Source organism: Danio aesculapii, chromosome 16 (genome assembly GCF_903798145.1).
Source record: "Danio aesculapii chromosome 16, fDanAes4.1, whole genome shotgun sequence".
NCBI lineage: Eukaryota > Metazoa > Chordata > Actinopteri > Cypriniformes > Danionidae > Danio > Danio aesculapii.
Window position 1 is genome coordinate 5,534,504 of NC_079450.1, and position 22,228 is coordinate 5,556,731.

General features: G+C 36.4%; 1 protein-coding gene across 1 annotated transcript in view; it reads right to left on the minus strand.

The window, feature by feature from the left end:
* The window catches only part of iglon5 (IgLON family member 5), a 391,287-nt gene that overhangs the window by 52,631 nt on the left and 316,428 nt on the right, over nt 1–22,228 (minus strand). The window contains exon 2 of the mRNA XM_056475075.1: nt 3,585–3,666. Coding sequence (XP_056331050.1) covers nt 3,585–3,666 — 82 coding nt within the window. The remainder of the gene's footprint in view (nt 1–3,584; nt 3,667–22,228) is intronic.

Sequence of the window (22,228 nt, forward strand, 5' to 3'; positions counted from 1 at the left end):
ATATTCTAATGTATTGTTTATTCATATAGTAATGTCATTGCTACTGTATGTAATTTACACTCACTGGCCACTTTATTAGGTACACCTGTCCAACTGCTCATTAACACAAATTTCTAATCAGCCAATAACATGGCAGCAACTCAATGCATTTAGGCATGTAGACATGGTCAAGACGATCTGCTGCAGTTCAAACTGAGCATCAGAATGGGGAAGAAAGATAGTTTAAGTGACTTTAAAGTGGTATGGTTGTTGGTGCCAGACGGCCTGGTCTGAGTATTTCAGAAACTGCTGATCTACTGGAATTTTCAGAATTTGTCATCAACAACATGAAAGCATGGATCCATCCTGCCTTGTATCAAGGGTTCATGCTGGTGGTGGTGGAGTAATGGTGTGGGGGATATTTTCTTGGCACACCTTGGGCCGATTAGTACTAACTGAGCATGGTGTCAACGCCACAGCCTACCCGAGTATTGTTGCTGACCATGTCCATCCCTTTATGACCACAGTGTACCCATCTTCTGATGGCTACTTCTAGCAGGATAACATGCCATGTCATAAAGCGTGAATCATCTCAGACTGGTTTCTTGAACATGACAATGAGTTCACTGTACTCAAATGGCCTCAACAGTCACCAGAGCCTAACCCAATAGAGCACATTTGGGATGTGGTGGAATGGGAGATTCGCATCATGGATGTGCAGCCGACAAATCTGAAGCAACTGTGTGACGCTATCATGTCAATATGGAACAAAATCTCTGAGGAATATTTCCAGTATCTTGCTGAATCCATGCCACGAAGGATTAAGGCAGTTCTGGAGGCAAAAGAGGGGTCCAACCTGATACTAGTAAGGCGTACCTAATAAAGTGGCCGGTGAGTGTATATGTGTGTGTGTGTGTGTGTATATATAAATTTGAATTGTTTCTTACAATTATGATATAATATCCAACAATGTGTCTTTATATCTCACAAATGTAACATTATTTCTCAAAATTATGATAGTTGACCATGCATTTTATTTCTGAAAACTGAAAACTTTTCAAAGTCTTGAGTTGTAGCTGGATTGCCATCCGCTGCATAAAACATATGCTGGATAAGTTGGCGGTTCATTCCACTGTGGCAACCCCTGATTAATAAAGGGACTTAACTGAAAAGAAAAAGAATGAATGAATAAAATTAAAAAATATTCTAACATTTTGAGCGATTTTTGTGAGCGTTTTGTCAGTTTTTGTTTGGACTGGAAAATGATTTTTGTTTTTGCCAATTATTATTTTATTTCAGGTAGTTTTCAGTGACTGTTGTGAGATTCGTTTTGTTTTACTTTTTGATTTATTGTGAATTTGTAATTTTCTTTCAGTTTACAAAAATATTTTTGACCAATAGTTTTTAGTTTTGATTTACTAAAATAATCTTGGACAGTACTATCGTGTCTTTTTTAATGTTTGTCAGTTTCCCTGAGGCAACTAGGCAAAATACAAATCAAACTGAAATAAAATTAATCTAATGTTTTGTGCAGTTTTGTATGCATTTAGGCATTTATGGACAGTTTTTGGTCTGGAAAAATGCTTATTATGTTTGCTAATTTTTTTTTATTTTCTTTAATTGACTGTTAGTTTCATTTTTATTTATTGTGAATTTAAAATTTTATTTCAGCTCTTTAGTTTTAGTCTTATTTTTGTAAACGCTTAGGTGATTTTAGACATTTTTGAGGTGGAAAATGATTATTATTTTTGCTAATTATTACTTTATTTCAGTTTTTCAGTGACTGTTGTTCAGTTCGGTTTACTTTAATTTATTGAGAATTTTGTGTTTTATTTCCATTACCGAAAATATTTTAGACCAATACTGTAGTTTCATTCTGAGTTTAAGTTTTGTCAGTGTTTTGGCATTTTTGGGACTGGAAAACAATTATTGTTTTTGCTAATTATTATTTTATTTCAGTTAGTTTTTCAGTGACAGATTTTTTATTTCGTTTTGCTTTTTCATTTATTGTTTTATTTTGTTTAACTTTTTCATTTATTGTGAATTTTTTATTTTATTTCTACTTTTGACCAAAAGTTCTAGTCTGAGTTTTACTAAAATGAGCAGTACTCAGATGCCATTTCCCTGTTGCTGCTGGTGTTTGTTGAGTGTTTGGGTGGTTTTGTGTGCATTAAGGCATTTCTTGGACAGTTTTTTACAGGAAACCATCAACTCTGTCAGGTGCGATGTGGAGCCACCTCAGAACCACACTCTCTTCTTTCAGCACAGTAATGTTGTCAGGAACGTGTCCGAAACCAGCCACCTGAGCTTAGTTTTAGTCTTAGTTTTTTAAGCATTTAGGTGGTTTTTGATCTTTTTTTTGTTCTGGAAAATGGTTAATATTTTTGTTAATTATGACTTTATTTACGTTATTTAGTGACTGTTGTTAGTTTTGGTTTATTTTTTCATTTATTGTGAATTTATTTATTTAAATTCAGCTAATAAAAAGTTTTTTTTTGACAAATAGTTTTAGTTTTTAGGGTATTTTGGCAGTTTTAGTGGACTGGAAAACAACTATTATTTTATTTCAGTTAGTGTTTCACTGACTGTTCTTAGCTTCGCTTCATTTAACTTTCATTTATTGTGAATTTTTTATTCTATTTCTACTATTGACCAATTGTTTTAGTCTGCGTTTTACTAAAATGACCTTGAGCAGTACTCATATGCCAGTTCCCTGTTGCTGCTGGTGTTTGTTGAGCGTTTTGGGTGCATTAAGGCATTTCTTGAACAGTTTTTGGGCAGGAAATCATCAAGTCTATCTGACAAGTTGTGATGTGGAGTCACTTCACAATGCTCTCTCCTTCCAGCATGGTAATGTTGTCGGCCAAGTGTCTGAACTCGGCCGCCTGAGCTTAGTTTTAGTCTGGTAAGCATTTAGCTGTTTTTTTATTCATTTTGGGCTGGAAAATGTTATTATTTTGTGAATTATTACTTTATTTTAATTTTCAGTGACTGTGATAATTATTATTTTTCATAATTATTATTTTATTTAAATTAGTTTTCAGTTAATGTTGTTAGTATCATTTAAAATGATCTTGAACAGTACTCAGATGCCATTTCCCTGTTGCTGCTGGTGTTTGTTGTGTGTTTTGTGTGCATTAAGGCATTACTTGGACAGTTTTTGGGCAGGAAATCATCAACTCTATCTGGCAAGGTGTGATTAGGAGTCACCTCAAAACCACGCTCTCTCCTTCCAGGACGGTAATGTTGTCGGGCAAGTGCCCGAATTTGCCCGCCTGAGCTTAGTTTTAGGTGTTTTTAGGTGTTTTTTTAATCATTTTGGGCTGTAAATGTTATTATTTTGGGAATAATTGCTTTATTTCAGCTTTTCAGTGACTGTGACAATTAATATTTTTGATAATTATTATTTTATTTCAATTAGTTTTTCAGTTAATGTTGTTAGTATCGTTTAAAATGACCTTGAACAGTACTCAGATGCCATTTCCCTGTTGCTGCTGGTGTTTGTTGAGCATTTTGGGTGGTTTTGTGTGCATTTAGGCATTTCTTGGACAGTTTTTGGGCAGGAAATCATCAACTCTATCTGGCAAGGTGTGATGTGGAGTCACCTCAAAACCACGCTCTCTCCTTCCAGGACGGTAATGTTGTCGGGCAAGTGTCCGAACTCGGCCGCCTGAGCTCCGCTGGTCCCTGCCAAAGAAAACCAGAGAGGAGACAGTAAGCAAAACAGCAGTTTTTCCAGCAACAGAAGGTCCACTCGATCCCTGAATCCCCCGGGCGGCTCGTCGGCTACTGAGTACCTCATTGATCCTGGTCAGGCAGGATTTGTTTCTGTGGTTTCGCTTAGTTATTTGCTAGAAGAGAATAATAAGAGCGCAAAACGCCAGCATGGAGCCGTCAGCGCTGACCGTCAGCGGGCCTGAATAATGATTGGGTTGTGCCCCGTGCGCCGCCTGGCCGTGCACTCGTCGAACAGACCCGATAATGAGCCCGGGGAAGAGGATTCGCACGCAAGCGGCAGAGCGTGAAATGAAGCCACTGCAATGGGAACACACACACACACACACACACACTCACACAAACACACTCGTGCATAAACGCTGTCACTGTGTACAAACACATACACGTGTGTTTTCATATGCACAAATAAAGCCGCACACAAGACTCATACTGGGATGTGAAGGACATCAGAGGAAATGTGAATTTGCTCGGCCCTGTTTGCAGGTGGCACCAATTCCTTTTTTCAAACGCCATTCTTGTTCTTATCTATTCAGGGGTTTGCAAAAACACGCTCCAATTTCCTCTGCAAACAGAGATTAGCGTGCTACCGCTGCTAGCCCTGTCAATGCGGTTACAGTTAAGTACATCTAAAAGAAAAGCCACACAAATATTTGCAGTACCCAAGATGAACTTTAAAACAAATATAGTCATTTAAGATAGCTGCCATGGACATATTTCACAAGCTCATGTACTGTAGAGTAACTTGATGTAACTAAACTACAGCCAGCGTTGGAGAGATTACTTTGGAAATGTAATAGATTACAGATTACAAATTACTCTATTTAAAATGTAATAAGTAGAGTACCTTTTCAGTTACTTTATAAAAGTAGTAACTGATTACATCTGATTACTTTTGGATTACTTTTACGTTTCTAATGGATATTTTCAACTAAATCATCCTCAAGCATTTATACTGAGCAGGTGTGGCATTACAGTAGCTCTGTTTGCTGTTAGTTTCACAATCTCTCATCACCTGAATTAAGATTATATTCATTTAATTTTAAAGTAAAGCCACCACAAAATCAGACCTTACAACAAGAAATAGAGTTTACTGTTTTTAAATCTAAATGTTAGTTAATTGTGCAGGGGGATTGTTACAACCGGCTTTAAGTTGCAACATTAGAGAGACAATACGGATCAGGTAAATTGAAACGAGAAATTATTTATTAACAAAAAGTATAATTAACAAAAGTATTTAAAGCAATCAGAGTTAGTATAAATGGAAGTCAGTATTGAAAAGCATGTGTATGGTAGTGAACTGAGCTCATGATCCAAAACAACTGAAATAAATCAAAAACGTCAGGGCAGGGACGTCCGGCTAATCGAGCTCTCTCTCAGAAAGAACGTTGAACTCTTTATAGGCACCACATAATGGGGTCTCAGGTGAGATGACCCACCCACTCACCAATCTGCACTCATACAGACTCTGCAAATCACAAAAACACAAAACAAACAGGTCCCACATGGGACCTAACGGGGATTTTTGTGGCATTTGCAATAAAACAATTACATCCAAGCAATTTTTGCAATTTTTATTTTTAAATGGAGGCAACTTAAATCCAAGTCAATCAGATCTAAAAAAAATGTCAATGAAACATATCAGGCATAATTGTTCAGTTCAGTTATTTACAGCAAAAACAAAACATCCAATAAAAGCAGCTGTTACATATTTAAAATACTGCAGTCATTTATAGTAAAGGGAAATATTTAGGAATGAGCATTATATTGTATACATATTTACAACTCTTTATTAATAAATTACACTACATAATGTAGTATAATGTAATAATTACCACAGTATACTTTAGTCTTTACTACAGTTAACTATATATAGACATCCTCTCCATCAGTCATCTTTCCATCAAGCAAGTTTCTTGTGTCAGCACAATGATTGGTTGGCGACGTCACTGACCAGAGCGAGAGGTGCCAGTAACGCACCAAAACGTTTGTTGTCGACCACCGTAAAACAGGAAGAAGCAGAAATCGTCATTCTCGCCAGTGTTGCCAGACGTACGATAAAACGACCGCAACTTTACGTAGGAGAGCGGTCCCCCCGCCCACCAATATTGATTGACAGGCGCGTCATCATATCCTCAGTTTGTTGATTCACGTCCGCCATTTTCATCGTGAGTCGAAGCGATATCACTAAAGGAACACCCTTGCTCTATTTTTAGATGCAAGGCTCATTGGGCTCAACACAAGATCAATATTCTCCACATTATCGCTCTAATCGGAATTATTGGTTGTATCTTTAGGTAGGTTTGCAAACATGTGTACTTCTCATCGAGTCTACCTTATACTTCAGCCGTTTGCATTTCTCGCGATCCCAGAAGATCCCTGTGATCTTAACTAGCATGCGTTTTAGAGTTCTAAACATCGGTTTCTATCAGGGTACACTCAAGTCGACGGCTGGGCGCCGCGGACCGCTGTAGAAACCTATGTATTTTAACACATTATAATAAAACAATCTGAATTGTGTTTTGAACTGAACCTAAACTGACACACTCAGAAGAACCAGAATATTAATATTAAATCATAAAAAAGAGGTAAACTATGAGCCCTTTAAGGACTAAATGTAAATGTAAAGTGAGCAGGTGTAAACAGGCAATAGAACTCAAAATTGTGTTGTATTTCACAATTGTTTACATTTCTATGCACTTGTCAGAAGGCTGGGAACATGCATAGAAGCTGTCAGTTCCTCACAAACAGAAACACATGCGTTCTCATACGACGACACACAGAAATCACACTGTGCTCCAAAAAACAAGCAGGACGTCAGAGAGGAAATGTGAATTTGCTGGGCCTGTTTGCAGGTGGCACCAACAACGTCAAATTCCTTTTTAGTTTTTTCAAACGCCATCCTTGTTCTTATCTATTCACGGTTTGCAAAATACGCTCCAATTTCCTCTGCAAGCAGAGATTAGCATGCTATCAGGACTGAGGCCTCCCTCTCTCGCTTAGCCACGTCAACGCTGCCAAAACGCCAGCGTGGCGCCAGCGTCTTCTGGTCCTGCTCATAATCCCTGTCATAACCAGCACTGGCCGTAATATCTGCCGGCCGGCATTGGGTCGTCCTGCCTGCAAGGTTTAATATAGGAAACACAAGTGCATTGGAGAGTTAAGAAGCAGCCGGAAGGTCTTGGTGTTTTAACGTGCGTGCGGAGCCAAAAAAGCGACAGCTTGCCAAGAGTGATTGGAGTGAGGAAGACAAAAGGAGACGGCGGATTTTAAGCATGTGATGGCCAAGCGCTGGGCCTTTTTTAATTTGAGAGCAAGCCACGGCGGAGGCGCCCCAAATTGCACAGAGTAATGAAAAGGAGCCCGGGCTGCATTGTCATGCGCGTCGCAGCATCGTACACAAATTGCATAAAGCTGCTTTGCATTATCCGCCGAAGTGACCAGCTATGGCACTGCTAAATTAAGTTTTCTCGACTTGCGGCACACAAGGGCACAGACTGATTTAAATCAGAGTAATTGCTTAATCATCTTTCATTATTTTCATTATTAATCATTCTTTTTAAGTGCTTCCGTGTGCACATTTCAGCTGGTGTGGGTTTTTTGTGTATTCAATCTGCAAATGGTGCTCGACATATTCTGTATGAATTCTGCAATTGCTTTTTATTCATTTTATAAGAAACAGAAGGTTAAGTTGAGCTTAGCTTGCATGTTGCAATCTATATTACATCTTTGCATGAAATATATTGGGAACAGTATTTTGTACAGTATGTACTACATACAGTACTGAGAAATATGCATGGAATTTATTGAAGCATGAATAATCGCATGATTTATTAGGGGTAAATATATCAATACAGTTGAAGTCAGAATTATTAGCCCCCCTGCTTATTTTTTTCCCTAATTTCTGTTTAACGGAGAGCAGATTTCTTCAACACATTTATAAACATAATAGTTTTAATAACTCATCTCTAATAACTGATTTATTTTATCTTTGTCATGATGACAGTAAATAATATTTGACTAGATATTTTTCAAGACACTTCTATACAGTTTGAAGTGACATTTAAAGGCTTAACTAGGTTAATTAGGTTAACTAGGCAGGTTAGGGTAATTAGGCAAGTTATTGTATAATGATGGTTTGTTCTTTAGACAGTCGAAAAAATATATAGCTTAAAGGGGCTAATAATTTTGACCTTAAAATGTTTATTTAAAAATGTATAACTGCTTTTATTCTAGCCGAAATAAAACTAAAATGACTTTCTCCAGAAGAAAACATATTATCAGACATACTGTGAAAATGTCCTTGCTCTGTTCAACATGATTTAGGAAATATTTAAAAACGAAACAAAAATTCAAAGGGGTGCGAATTATTCTGACTTCAACTATATATATATATATATATATATATATATATATATATATATATATATATATATATATATATATATATATATATATAAATACAGTATAGAGCAGGGGTTTTCAAACTGTGGGGCGCCAGCACCTATTAAGGGGGACGCGAGACATTGAGGCGTGCCCTTGCGATTTTTATGCGTTCACTTGAGGCAATATGATTAACGTTAGCTCCACAGCTAACTATGATGAAAAAATGAATGACGTTGAATGAATGAAAGTCAAACTGGTGAGCGTCTGACAAATAGGTGCCATTCTGAATCAAATCAGCAGGATGCCCATCTTGATCTTCCACTTACTTTGAAGACTACTGACTATGCTTACATGGACATCTGTAATCTAGTTATTTACCTTAATATAATTAATAACAATAATATAATTAAGGTGTTACGTGAAGTGCATTCTGAATGTTGCGTCAACAGGCTATTCATGTTTCCTGTAGAGTCTCATGTGATTTTGGGTGTTTTATCCTTAATTTTTCGACTTTACTGCAGTTCGTTTCAAGTTTCACTTTCACTTTCACTCATGAACATTTCATTCACACCACGGTGACAAACTGGGGTAATAGATGCGAATATAAAGTAGGGACTGGTGGAAGAGTGTTGTTTTAATGGAAAGCGGAATGGAAAGAATTTTACGGTTAATAATTACGGTTAGCATGTTGTCCTCACAGAAACAGGCTTAGCCATCACACAGAATCAGGTAAGCTGTATTTATTTTTCAATGCAATTAATTCTACGCACTTTAAACGCAGCAAGTAATATGTGAATGATGTTTGCACATGCATTACAAACTAGTGGCGCGAGTGAAATTGGACAAACTTGAGGGGGTTGGGGCGTGTGTCCTAAAAGTAAAAAAAACAGGTATAGAGGTTGATATTACTTGTAGTTTATTAATTTCATTAAAGTTGCATTGTGGGATGTACTGCACTCATGCATACTCTCTGCCAGTAAATGAACTTTACAAAGTAGCTGTGCTGCCAACTATTTGCCAAAAACTTGCTAAATGTCGTTAGATCATGTCATACGACAATTTGCATATCACTGACGTCATCACGTCCAGCAGGTTCTCTTTGTTTAAATGAGTGGTCCACAGTGGATTTTTAAGGCTTGGTTGTGTTTGGAAGATGCAAAGCAATGTGTGTTAATGCTTTATTTGTAGAAAATCATGCTTTTTTTTCATATATCTTACTTTGATTTTACACAACTACTCAGCTAGCATGAAAACAACTGTCATATTTCCTAGTTCCTCTGAAAGGGATGCCCTCAAGAGGCTCTGATTGGTCAGCTAACATAATGTGCTGTGATTCATCAACACAATCTCACGGCAATTCGTAACTTTTTGATTTAGTGGCTAATTCGTATGAATTCGTACGATCTAATTCGTAGATTTAGTACGATTTGCTCATCCCCCAATGACGGTTGGGATTAGGGGTGGGGTTAGGTGCCACGCCTCCTTTTTAAAATCTTACAATTTCGTACGAATGAACTTGTACGAATTCGTACGAATTAGCCACTAAACTGACAAAACGTAAAATACTTACGTTTTCTCGTGAGATCAGGCTGGATTCATAGATTGGCTCCACGTCAGCCGCATAGAGAGACACTGAAAGTTTCCGCATAGAGAGAGACTGCAGCGCTGCTGAAGATTGTGGGTCTTTACAGCGGTTGACGGATAAATATGAATTGTTTAGCTAAATTGTTAACGTTACCAAACAACATTTTCCGTTGTTTACATCTTCGCTACAATTGAACGTTAACGCTAGAAACTGTGCCTATAGTTGATCAATTTTAACAAATAAAAACACTTACAGGTTGGGGCTCACTATCTACAGCTTCGTCGGTTGGAGAAGTTTTTAGCCGAATCCTGAGGTTCTGGAATTGCTTGCGATTCACAAACTGTACTGTGCAAGATATACTGCACACTGAATTTATGAATAGTGTGCACAGTATATGTGTTATATTCAGTAGAGATTCAATAGAGTAGAGAATGCTATTAGTATGCATGGTGGTTACTATTATTTTAAAGTTAAGAGCTCATCCAAAAATTTTACTTCTGAATATTCTATTTTGAATAATGTTGGACACTGTTAGCCATTAACTTTCGGCCATACCTAAATTTTAAACAAATTCATACTGTGGTATCAGGCTCGTCATGATTTTGCCAAGTATGATGCTATCCTGGATTAACATCTATGTTGATCCTGGAACATAATTTTTGTTCAAAAATATAATACCTATTCCCTACCCCTAAACCCAAACCATAACTGTAAATTATTCCCAAAATCAGAGGGGAATAATAGTTGGATAACAATCATGTAGAAGTGCATAAACCTAACCATAACATAAACTGTAAACATATGCCTTAATTCTGATTGGCTGATTGGAATGTTGTTCCAAGATCAAGATGTCGATACAGGAACACATCTTTGTTGATTTTATCAGTGGCTATTGGTGACCACCATTCTCCAAAATGTTTTCTTTTGTGTGCAACAGAATTATATATATATATTTATTTCCAAAACATTCAAATTATTAGCTCCAAACATTTTAAAATTGTTTTTATATGTAAAAAAAATAAAAATAAAAATAATAATTATATATATATATATATATATATATATATATATATATATATATATATATATATATATATATATATATATATATATATATATATATATATATATATATATATATATATATATATTATTATTATTATTTATTTATTTATTTATTTATTTATTCATTCTTTTTTACATATAAAAACTATTTTAAAATGTTTGGAGCAACCAAATGTGAGTTTTTTCTTTTCTTTGGTGTGCTCTGTTCCTTTAAGTTGATCACATTTGAAATGCACGGTTGCGTGCATTGTACTGTGGGGTATATATTGCACACAGAAATCTTGTTTGCGCAGTATATGCATTATTTACAGCATTGGGAAATAAATCCGTACACACAATGTTCTGTATGCATGAAAAAACCCAAATGCTTTGCATTATAGTTCACATTGACTGATACTTGCAGTTCACATTGAAAATGGAAGACAAGTCAAGTGCATTGCATTGTGGGATTATGTAATAAGAACATGCATAGCATACTGTGCAAAGTATGACGTTATACAGAGTATATTAGTATGCACTCCTGCAACAATAGTGTGCTTCGTGAAACAGTAGATGATTATTTTTAATGCGAAAAAGAAAGATGCTTATATCTACTTGTGCATAGATGCAAGTTATAGAGATTCTGGACCCGAGATACAATATTGTAATAAACTCAATTAAATTAAATCGCAGATGATTGGCTCAATTTCAACAATCTAGGCGCAGAATCTAAAGCACATGGTGCAAAAGCATGCAAAAAGCGTGTTCAAATTCACTTTTGCTATTTTAAGGATGAAAAAATATGCTCTCCGCCCCGGCGCATGGTCTAACAGGGTTGTGCTTATTCTCTCAATGAGTTATTGGTGTGTTTTGAGCATAACGTGCATTAAACCAATCAGAGTCTTATCTCTCATTCCCTTTAAGAGTCAGTTGAGTCTCGCTGGAGCTGCACGATTCTGGCTAAAATGAGAATAGAGATTTTTTCTTTAAAATAAAGATCACGATTTTCTCAAGATTCTGTAAATGTAAAGTAAAGGTTAATGAGTGAGCTATTATTATTGTTATTTCTCAAACCTATGGGAAAATGTGTTGGTCTACTGTTGGTTAAAATGCTAAGACTTTGAATGGTGGACTTGAACAGACTTTAAATATGTCCTGGTCATTAATGCACAGTGAAGCGATCAGAATACGACTGTTCATAACTCTGATATTGAATTAATATGTTTCAGATATATGCTTGCAATCTGTCATTGACAACATTATTAGACTCTTTATAGACGTTTTTCATTATGAGATTCTCTCTTGTATTATATTCAACATTATATGGGCTAGAGTAGTTATACTGACACTGTTAAACTTTTATTCTCATGCACAACACTTGGTGTTCACTATGAAAGAAAATACTGTTAATCACAGCCTATGCAAGTTCTGTTCCCTAATGTAGAAACCATTTAGAGGCGCCCACTTCAAATGTGATTCCACGGTCACAAATACATCATTGCATGAAGATAAAAATAGCATTTTTGGGTGAATTACACCTCATAAATACAGTATGACTCTTTTAACACCGTTTGGAGGTGTCCATGTTGCTGGGCAAGGTATGTAAAACAATGTGAAGACTTGTGCAGCCGCTTCTGCTTCTCTCCTGAACTTGAAAATATGATTGGCAGAATTGTAGAAATGCTGGATTAAGATCGTCTAGGGCAGGGATGTCAAACTCATTTTAGCTCAAGGGCTACATAGAGGAAAATCTATTCCCAAGTGGGCCAGACTGGTAAAATCATGGTATATATAACTTAAAAACAACAACTTCAGATTGTTTTCTTTGTTTTTATAAGATCAGAATAAAACAAAGCTGGGGCCTGAGGACAACAGTTCGTAACTTTTTGATTTTGTGACTAATTTATATGAATTCGTACAATCTCGTTTGTACAATTTAGTACGCTTAGCTTATCCACCAATGACAGTTGGGTGTAGGGGTGTGGTTGGGTGCCACACCTCCTTATTTATATCGTACATTTTTGTACGACTGAACTTGTGAATTAGCCATTAAACTGACGTGAAATAGTTACGTCCTCGAGAAAACACCTCAGTGTGGTGTGGCAGGGCATAGATGTGGTCTTTCTCTCTAAGAAGGCCGTCAAACTGACACTGATTCAGGATTATGGATTGGATGAAATTAACAGTAATTGCGCCATCCAGTGGACACAATTTAACAGTAGTTTCTTTTATTAAAAAATTGCATTATTTTATTTTAAAAAATACTTTAAAGAATCATCTCGTGGGCCGGATTAAACCTGTTTGTGGGCCTGATCCGGTCGTGGGCTGTACGTTTGACACCCCTGGTCTAGGGGGTCGAATTGAGATCGCAATCGATTTCAATTAAGTGTGCAGCCCTAAGTCGCGCCATGGTGCATTTGCTATTTACATGGCGGACTTTGTAAGTGAAAAAACTGAATGCTTCACTAGCGAGAAAACAGTTAAACAGAGTATATGCAGCGCAAGGATAAAGAACGAGCCTCCTCCATTCAGCCTCTTTACTTTCACTCTTCCCTTTACTTTGTGAATAAGGAAATGGTGGAAACTCACTCCACTGAAGACATCCATTAGCCTACATATTTAATTTTGTTTGTTAGGCGCTAAGATTTGTTTCAAAACAATTTCTTAATATAGTTCTAATTTCCAGCAAATGAATAAATGAACAATAATAACAAAGTGTGCTCAAAAAACTGAGTTACTACATATCCAAACACACATCCTATTCTTATGTCCATATGGTGATGCAGACGTCTCCAAAACCTGACAGGTGGACAAATCTAAACTGTTTTTCATAAAACAAATATAAATATGCAAATAATAAATAATACTGCTAATAATAATAACAACATTACACAAATACAAATTGTCATGAATAATAAAATGATATGTCAAATGTAATAATCATGTCACAAATAATTTTTGTAACATTTTTGTCCTTTAATTGTTTTCAAACGTAAAGTTATTTGTGAATTGCTGTATATCCTGTGTGTATTGAGCACGCGTTTGGATAGGCGCACAACTAAGACTTTAGAGCAGCTTTTAGTTGGTCAATGTCGTGGTCTATTTCAGTTCCTCAAAATAGCAACGTGTCAACAATGCGCCTTAACACACCTCCTTTCCGTGACCAGCACACCCATGCGTCCACAAAGTGGTGCAAATGGATTTGCTACAGGGTATATGCAGAGCTAGTTTTGTTCCTATACTGATACACTTCCGGTGACCGGTTATTGAGTTTTAACCATTTTATACGGTTCCTTTTACAGCATCGATGTTGTAATGTAATTAAAATACAAGCAGTTAAAATAGACTTTGGCTTTAATTCAGTTGCTCAAGCATAAAACGAGACAAAAAGCCGTTTACTCGCACACGCCTGTCAGAATCGGCAGGCTAGCGCAGAAGCTCCATTGATAATACTGGGGTAAAATAAATGCTGATATTATAAAGACATGGCAGGGAAAATGTAATTTAATGCAGTGCTTCTTGTACAATTTGAGTCCTACTTTACATCGGATATCGCTCAGCCTGTGGAGATCGCTGATTTTTAAAGAAAACAGACCTGAAACGTGCCGATTTTGCAATTACAAACAGTTCACCGGAAGCGCTTAACCCAGGTTACTGGAAAACTAAAAGTCCTATTAGCATGCTTCAGCATATACCCTATTTAAACAACATAGTGCAAAACGTGAAAATTACAGTTGCGTTGGTCTGAAAATAGCAACAAAACGCGCCAAACACGTCTTGGGCCCGGTGTATGATCTTTCAGTATGTTTGCATGCTTATAAATTAAAATAACTGATAAGGCACAAAGAGTACATGGAGTTCTGAAAGCCAAAGGAGGTCAAACCGAGTTCTAGCAATGTGTACCTGATAAAGAGACTAGTGAGTGTATGACAGTACATACTGTGCAGTAATCAGCACGAAAGTATTGCATTGCTGACATCCCTGAAATTCTCTGGCCTTAAAGCGCATTTAGTTGCTATGCACACCAGGACGCAGTTTCCTCCTACTCTCCGAGAAGCCAAGGTTTCTTCTCCTGTCGAGCTTTGTTCTTGATGTATGAAACAACCTTGTAGACATCCTGACAAATAACAGCGCCGTTTAATGAATCCGGCGTTAAACTTAAAGCAATTCAACTCAAAAATCTCCTCCGTTTACTCATTTCCGCTTCTTCTCTTTACACGCACACACACTCCAGCCTCAAACAGATGATGCATGCACGAGGTAAAGTCCCAATGCATTATAGGGAAGGTTATAAAACGGAGGGGGTTATTCCCAATTCCCTTTTCAATTCTTATCTTCACAGCTCAATTGGCACCTCAGATTTTAATACCTGGCAGGTTCTGCTCCCCAGCTTGGCGTTTTATATCTCTAGCTGGGTCAACACTCACACGCCGCATGCACAAATACGCTTGATTATGAAGTGCTCTATGCTATTTTCGCTCTGTTGTGCAAACCACATCGGTCTTTTCCCAAGGTGTTCCCTGCAGAAATGAGACGGTGGGGCAGGTTTGCTTACTAGGTGAAATACTATTTAGGTGAGAGTGAAAAATGCAGCTGCTAATAAAACAAACGGATGGTGCAATTAAAGAGGACGTTCCAAAAAAAAAGTAAAACGCCATCGATGTGGAACATAAACAGATGAAGATTGTGGAGAGTTTCACCATCTATGCTGTGTCAAAACTCAATCTGGATCCCTGCAGACCAAAGATAGTGAGTGGAAACAGCATGCCAAACCTAGGGGTTGCACAGACTAGTCATATTTAATGCTCAGCCATGATGTTTGATTGATGTCGACTAGACCAGCGTTTCTCGAATTCGGAGCGTTTCTCGAATTCGGTCTTCGCATCCTACACTCAAAAAATAATATTTGTGCTTTGTTTAACCTATTTACTTAGAATGAGCTGAAACAACACAATTCTTGAGTATTTTTGGGACAACTCAATTGTTTTATTTTCAATCAATAATTAATTAGTAATTAGTTTAATTCCATCATGTTGTCCTAAAACAAATCAATTGTGTGGATCCCAGCATTTTTACAGTGTGCTGCTGCTAAAGTCCTTTTAAAATAGTCATAATGTCCAGTTTTTGACTTGGAAAAGTTGAGAAAAAACGCTTGAGATAAGATTATTATTATTATTATATCATTTGTTTTATTTATAGACTTTTTATTGTATATTATTTCAATTTATGACGCACTTCAAAACAACAAAGTTAACCAAAGTGCTAACAATAAAGGGTAAAAACAAAGCATAGCACATACTCAATACAAATAAATGAAATAAAAAATAAAATAAAATAAATAAATAAATAAATAAATAAATAAATAAATAAATAAATAAAAATAAAAATAATACATTTTCATTCATTCATTTTTTTTTATTTTCGGCTTAGTCCCTTTTTTAATCAGGGGTCGCCACAGCGGAATAAACCGCCAAACATCCAGCATATGTTTTACGCAGGTGATGCCCTGCCAGCCGCAACCCATCACTGGGAAACACCCATACACTCTCACTCACACACATACACTACAACCATATTAGCTTACCCAATTCCCCTATAGCGCATGCATGTCTTTGGACTTGTGGGGGAAACCCGAGCACCTGGAGGAAACCAATGCGAACACGGGGCGAACCTGCAAACTCCAAACAAAAATACCAACTGACCCAGCTGAGGCTCGAACTAGCAACCTTCTTGCTGTGAGGCGATTGTGCTACCCACAGTGCCACAGCGTTGCCCTAATATTACACTTAAAAAAATACAAAAAATTCACAACAATAGACATCACAATGCTGAACCGCCATCACAATCGCCCCACCCTCGTCGCAGCAGCAACCCGCTTGTGAAAAAAAACACACTCAGGTCCCGTTTACACTAATACATCTTAGTTTTAAAATGGCATTTTAGAACGAAACCGATCCACATTCAGTGTTTCACCTAGCATTTCTAAAAAGCCCTTCTTCCACACTATAGCACTGGAAACGCACATCACGTGACCACACACAAACACACACACTCTGTTATGTGCTGCAGCGTATGTGCGTATCTGAGCTCTGAGCAGTCAGCAGGTGCTTTGAGCACAAATCCCCAGAGAGCAGTACAAATCAGACAGCTTATCAAGGATATACCACTGGATCACGTCTCACTATAGTTGTTAAAGGTAATTTTTAATTCATCTTGTCTCTATCTAATGACTCTTCTGTCTTTTTAATCTATCAGGTAACATGTCACAGCGTCAGTACACTGATTCAATCTTTCAATTCCACACTTAGTAATTTTAGCTAAAACCTCAGATACTGTTGGTTGGTTCCTGTTGGTTGTGCACCTTTTTTACCAACCAAGTGTGTTGACGCCATTATAACGACACAGATCACTCTGCCTATTTATAGTCTGTGAAAAAAGTGATTGACAGGTGGTAATTTGTGTGCAGCTTATCTTTATTTATTTATGATTTGGTTATGGGTAAAATAAAGACCATGCAGGTCAGGTAGTTGAAACGGTAGGCTACACATAATTTATTTGAAATTAATTAATTAATTATTAAAAAATAATTAATTTACCGTCGCCTACGATGACGATACAATCGTCCATCGCAATGTTTTGCATTAGACATCGTACGATGCCAAATTGGTCGATATCGCCCAACCCTATTAACAAATTTAAGTAGATTGAACATAAAACAATTATGTTGTCCCAAAAAGCTCATTTTACATACGTAGTTTCAGCAAGAAGCTAAATATTTTTGGGGACAACTTAATTGTTTTATGCTTAATCAACTTAAATTAGTAAAAACTAATAAGTGAACTTCCTTCATTTTGTCTCAACACAAATGAATTGTGTGGAACCCAGCATTTTTTGTACCGTGCTGGACGTCTTTTATGCATGTTTGTTCTAATTTGACAATTAGTACCCTGCAAAGTCGACTCCACAGGATATTCTGAACTGATTTCAGTTTAAAGAGAGCATATATGTTTCATTTAAATTATTTTAGCGAGTGATATGTGAATTCATATTGCATTTATTTATGGAGGTATATTCATTCATTCATTTTCTTTTCGGCTTAATCACTTTATTAACCAGGGGTCGCGACAGCGGAATGAACCGCCAACTTATCCAGCATATGTTTTATGCAGCGGATGCCCTTCCAGCTGCAACCTATCACTGGGAAACATCCATACAAAAACCGGAGCACCCAGAGGAAACCCATGCCAACATGGGGAGAATATGCAAACTCCACACAGAAATGCCTACTGACCTAGCTGAAGCTCGAACCAGTGACCTTCTTGCAGTGAGGCGATTGTGCTACCCACTGAGCCACCATGTTGACCTATTAAAACTATTTTTAAACACTTCTCTCTGTTAAACAGCACTTGGGAAAGATCTGAAAAAGAATTTACACACAGTATCAGAGGAAAGCTAATAAGTTTGTTGTGTGTATAACGACAGTTTTGAGCATATCACAAGACAAAATCAATCATTTATGAACAATCAAAAAAAAAAACTGAAACGAGACTACACTGAAGTTGGAAAAACATTACGAATCAAGCAAAAAGTCAAATTGTCAACATTAAAAGTGGCCTGACGCCGCAGGAGCCGAAGCAGCATGCAAAAGTGGTTTTCGCAGAAGCAGATCTTTCTCCAGATCATTAACACCATGTTGCAGCTCTGGCATCCATTCAACAGCACTTACACTTCATCTCTTGGTCCAACAACTCAAAGCTCTCTTTAACTCTGTCCTTTAAAGTTAAACGTCTTCCTAAAGCGTCTGGAGAGCCTCAGCCTCATCCTTTAGCTGTTCGCCGGGCCTCAAACAGATGCATCATTTGCTGCGTTCGCTGCTTCAGGGCTTGATTCCCCGAGACCTGTGGGACGTTAATTCAAACATGATTTGTATCCCCTTGACTTTTACATGCTCTCGTTTGTAATTGCACTTGCTTCTGGCGCAAAGTTATTAACAAAAGCGCGCCGGAGTTAGTCGGCGGCGCCTTTGTACTGCACATCTATTGCTCGCTGCCCTTGATGATCAAATAAACAGCCAAACTTTTGAAAGCCAAACCGTCACGAATGCTGAGGATCCGGGGGAAATAATAAACTCGTGACAATAACCTGTTCAAAACAGTCTCCGGAGGAAAGGTAGGGAGAAATTATTAGATTTTTTTTCATCCATGACTGCAAGTTATAATGTTACATAAGGTTGGGAAGAATGATTAAAAATCAATCGCAATCTTATGTAACTGATACAGTATCTATATTTAAATATGCACTATGCACGCTTTTTAATATCTTTAATCAATTCCATGTATTCATAGTTAAATATATAAATGCATATTAAATATTACAAATTAATATTTGAATTTTTAACAAATGAAGTACTTCATCTTATGACTTTTTTTTGCTTTTAATATTAAGTTAATTTTAAGTTAATATTAAGTATATATTAAGTTAAAATCAGAATTATTAAACCCCCTTTGAATTTTGTTTTCTTTTTTAAAAATATTTCCCAAATGATGTTTAACAGAGCAAGGAAATTTTCACAGTATTTCTGATAATATTTTTTCTTCTGGAGAAAGTGTTATTTGTTTTATTTCGGCTAGAATAAAAGAAGTTTTTAATTTTTTAAAAGCCATTTTAAGGTCAAAATTATTAGCCCCTTTAAACTATATATTTTTTTTGCTAGTCTATAGAACAAACCCTCGTTATACAATAACTTGCCTAATTACCCTAACCTGCCTAGTTAACCTAATTAACCTAGTTAAGCATTTAAATGTCACTTTAAGCTGTATAGAAGTGTCTTGAAAATATCAAGTCATGTTCAATAATATATCAATAATATCAAGTTTACTGTCATCATGACAAAGATAAAATAAATCAGTTATTAGAAATGAGTTATTAAAACTATTATGTTTAGAAATGTGTTGAAAAAATCTTCTCTCCATTTAAGAGAAATTGGGGGAAAAAACAAACAGGGGGCTAATAATTCAGGAGGGCTAATAATTATGACTTCAATGGTATAATGCTAAATTTACTTGCAATTAAATAAGTTCTTTAAAATAGCAAAAAATATTTGAACATACTTTGCATTTAATAAATTATTTCATTCATTTAATAATTTAATTAAATTATTTAATGTGACTATTCAATTTTTATATACATAGCTATATACATAATAAAATGTGATCCAATCACATAAAATATATGTGACCATATTAATCTATTAATTTATATTAAACTATTTAAGTGCATATTTTTAAATATATATTAAACATGAATTTGTTTACTTTTTCCTCAAATGATTTACATAAATCATCTCATTACAGTTTTACTATCTAGTGGGCCATTAAATTAGTTTTTTTTCTCCCAAATAAATATACACAGATATATAAACATTTTTTTAATTCATTAGCATTTAAATAAGCTCTCAAATACAGAGAAACATTTTAACATGCTATAATTTCCATGAAATTAAATTAAATGTGACTATTCTTTATTTTTTAAAGGGCCATGAAACCCCGCTCTTTCAGTTCAAGTCTACCTCAGAATTTTTTCAAAAATGCTCCATAATGGGCGTGGAGCTCTGCGAGCAGAGGGAGGAGTGGGCGTGGCCTGCAGAGAAAGGGAGGAGGGGAGCAAACAACTGTCAGTTGGCTCACAAAATGAGACACAAACCGTGAGGAGACGCATGATTTTATAGTTTACGAAGTTAAAACGTAAAGAAATAAACAGTAATTTAATGCCCTCCTACATTTGTTATTCGTAATTTCATACACACAAATACAATTTGTTATATCATCATAAAGACTTCTCTCTGCCTGAATCCCTTTGCAGCAGGTCTTTTGCCCTGTCTATTACAACTATTAGCCCTGCAGCTAATCTGGAGGATTTTAAACATAGGCGAACACAGCTGCACGGATAGGTGATGTGTCTGAATGATAATGAACTCAACTGATAAAAGTCTGCCATTCTCCAATTCTCATACAGCTCTCCTGACAAAAATGCTTGCTGCAAACCAACAGCTTTGCTGTATTGAATCTTACAGTATCGCAGGGAAACACATGCAACAAACCCTGTGGATCATGGAAACAAACAAATAACGTTATTACCCTTCATGAACGACTAAATACTGCTTGCTGTACGCGGACGTGGTCCTTCCCTGTCATTGGGTCTCACAGCTTGGCAGGTCTGCCTTGCCTTCTAAAAGCATGTGCTCTCATGAATAATTAAGAAGCAGGGCTTTCTCGTAGGATAAGAAAACTCGGCTATAAATAATAATGAGAAACCGACATGTCATCACTCCATTAGCAATAATATATATATATATATATATATATATATATATATATATATATATATATATATATATATATATATATATATATATAATAAAATATACATAATAAAAATATATATACACAAATATTTATACAACAGTTCTGTCTGCTTCTCGAATCTGATTGGCTGATAGCGATATTCTACAATCACAGCACTCCTACAGCCTCTTCACCCTTGTGTATTACTCCGCCCACATACAGCAAGAGCAGAGAAATAATCTCACAACAGTTTGACAAATATTGTTGCTGTTGGACAAAATAATATACTTTTAGGGGGAAATAGTTGTTTAGATTGCTACTATGCAGTTTATTTATAAGAATAGCGCCTATTTTAAATAGTTATAATTTCGGAGATTCAGCGCATCGGCAGCCATCAGCCTGTTATTGAGCAGAGCAAAGATGGTTAACGTTCTGCCACAAGATGGCGACAAAGACAGCATAATAAGCCCTTAGGGGTGAAAAACAGCATTTTCTACAGCTGAACAAATCATCGTAGGAAAGGTAAGTGACAAGTCGATCTCTCTCTTTAGTATGTTGTACTGCTATTTATACCATAGTAATCTGGTACTGTTTGTTTGTTGTTTTGGCTTTTTTGGGGTTAATTATTGTGATATCCACATTACAACAGAGAAATACTGGGAAATCTCTGCAGACTGATGGCATTTCATGTCGTTCAGTCTCATCTTAAAATGCTGAGCAAAATCAAATATGACGCTCGAGAATCATTCAAACTCTAGCTCTAAAGTGACTTTGGTGAATTAGTAACGGTTTCTGCTGTTCTGGCGTCAGCTGCAGATGTGAATGAATGGTGGAAGAAAGTAGTTCCTCGTACAAAAGGGTTTTTGAGACTCTCCGTGTTTGATTTTCTTTTAATACACACGATTATGCCATCGAACTGTTGTATAAATGCAATATCACACTCAAAGCAGTGCGATATGGCTGTATATCATCACTAGTGGGACACTAAGGCACTCAGACTGCAGCCTTGAGCCAATGCACACCTAACACCAGTGCAATATATAGCCATATCACACTGCTGCTCGTATGACATTGCTCATATATTTAATGAAAACTGAATTTAAACAAAATAAACAGTGTTGCTAAATGCTGATATTATTTACCTATTTACCAATTA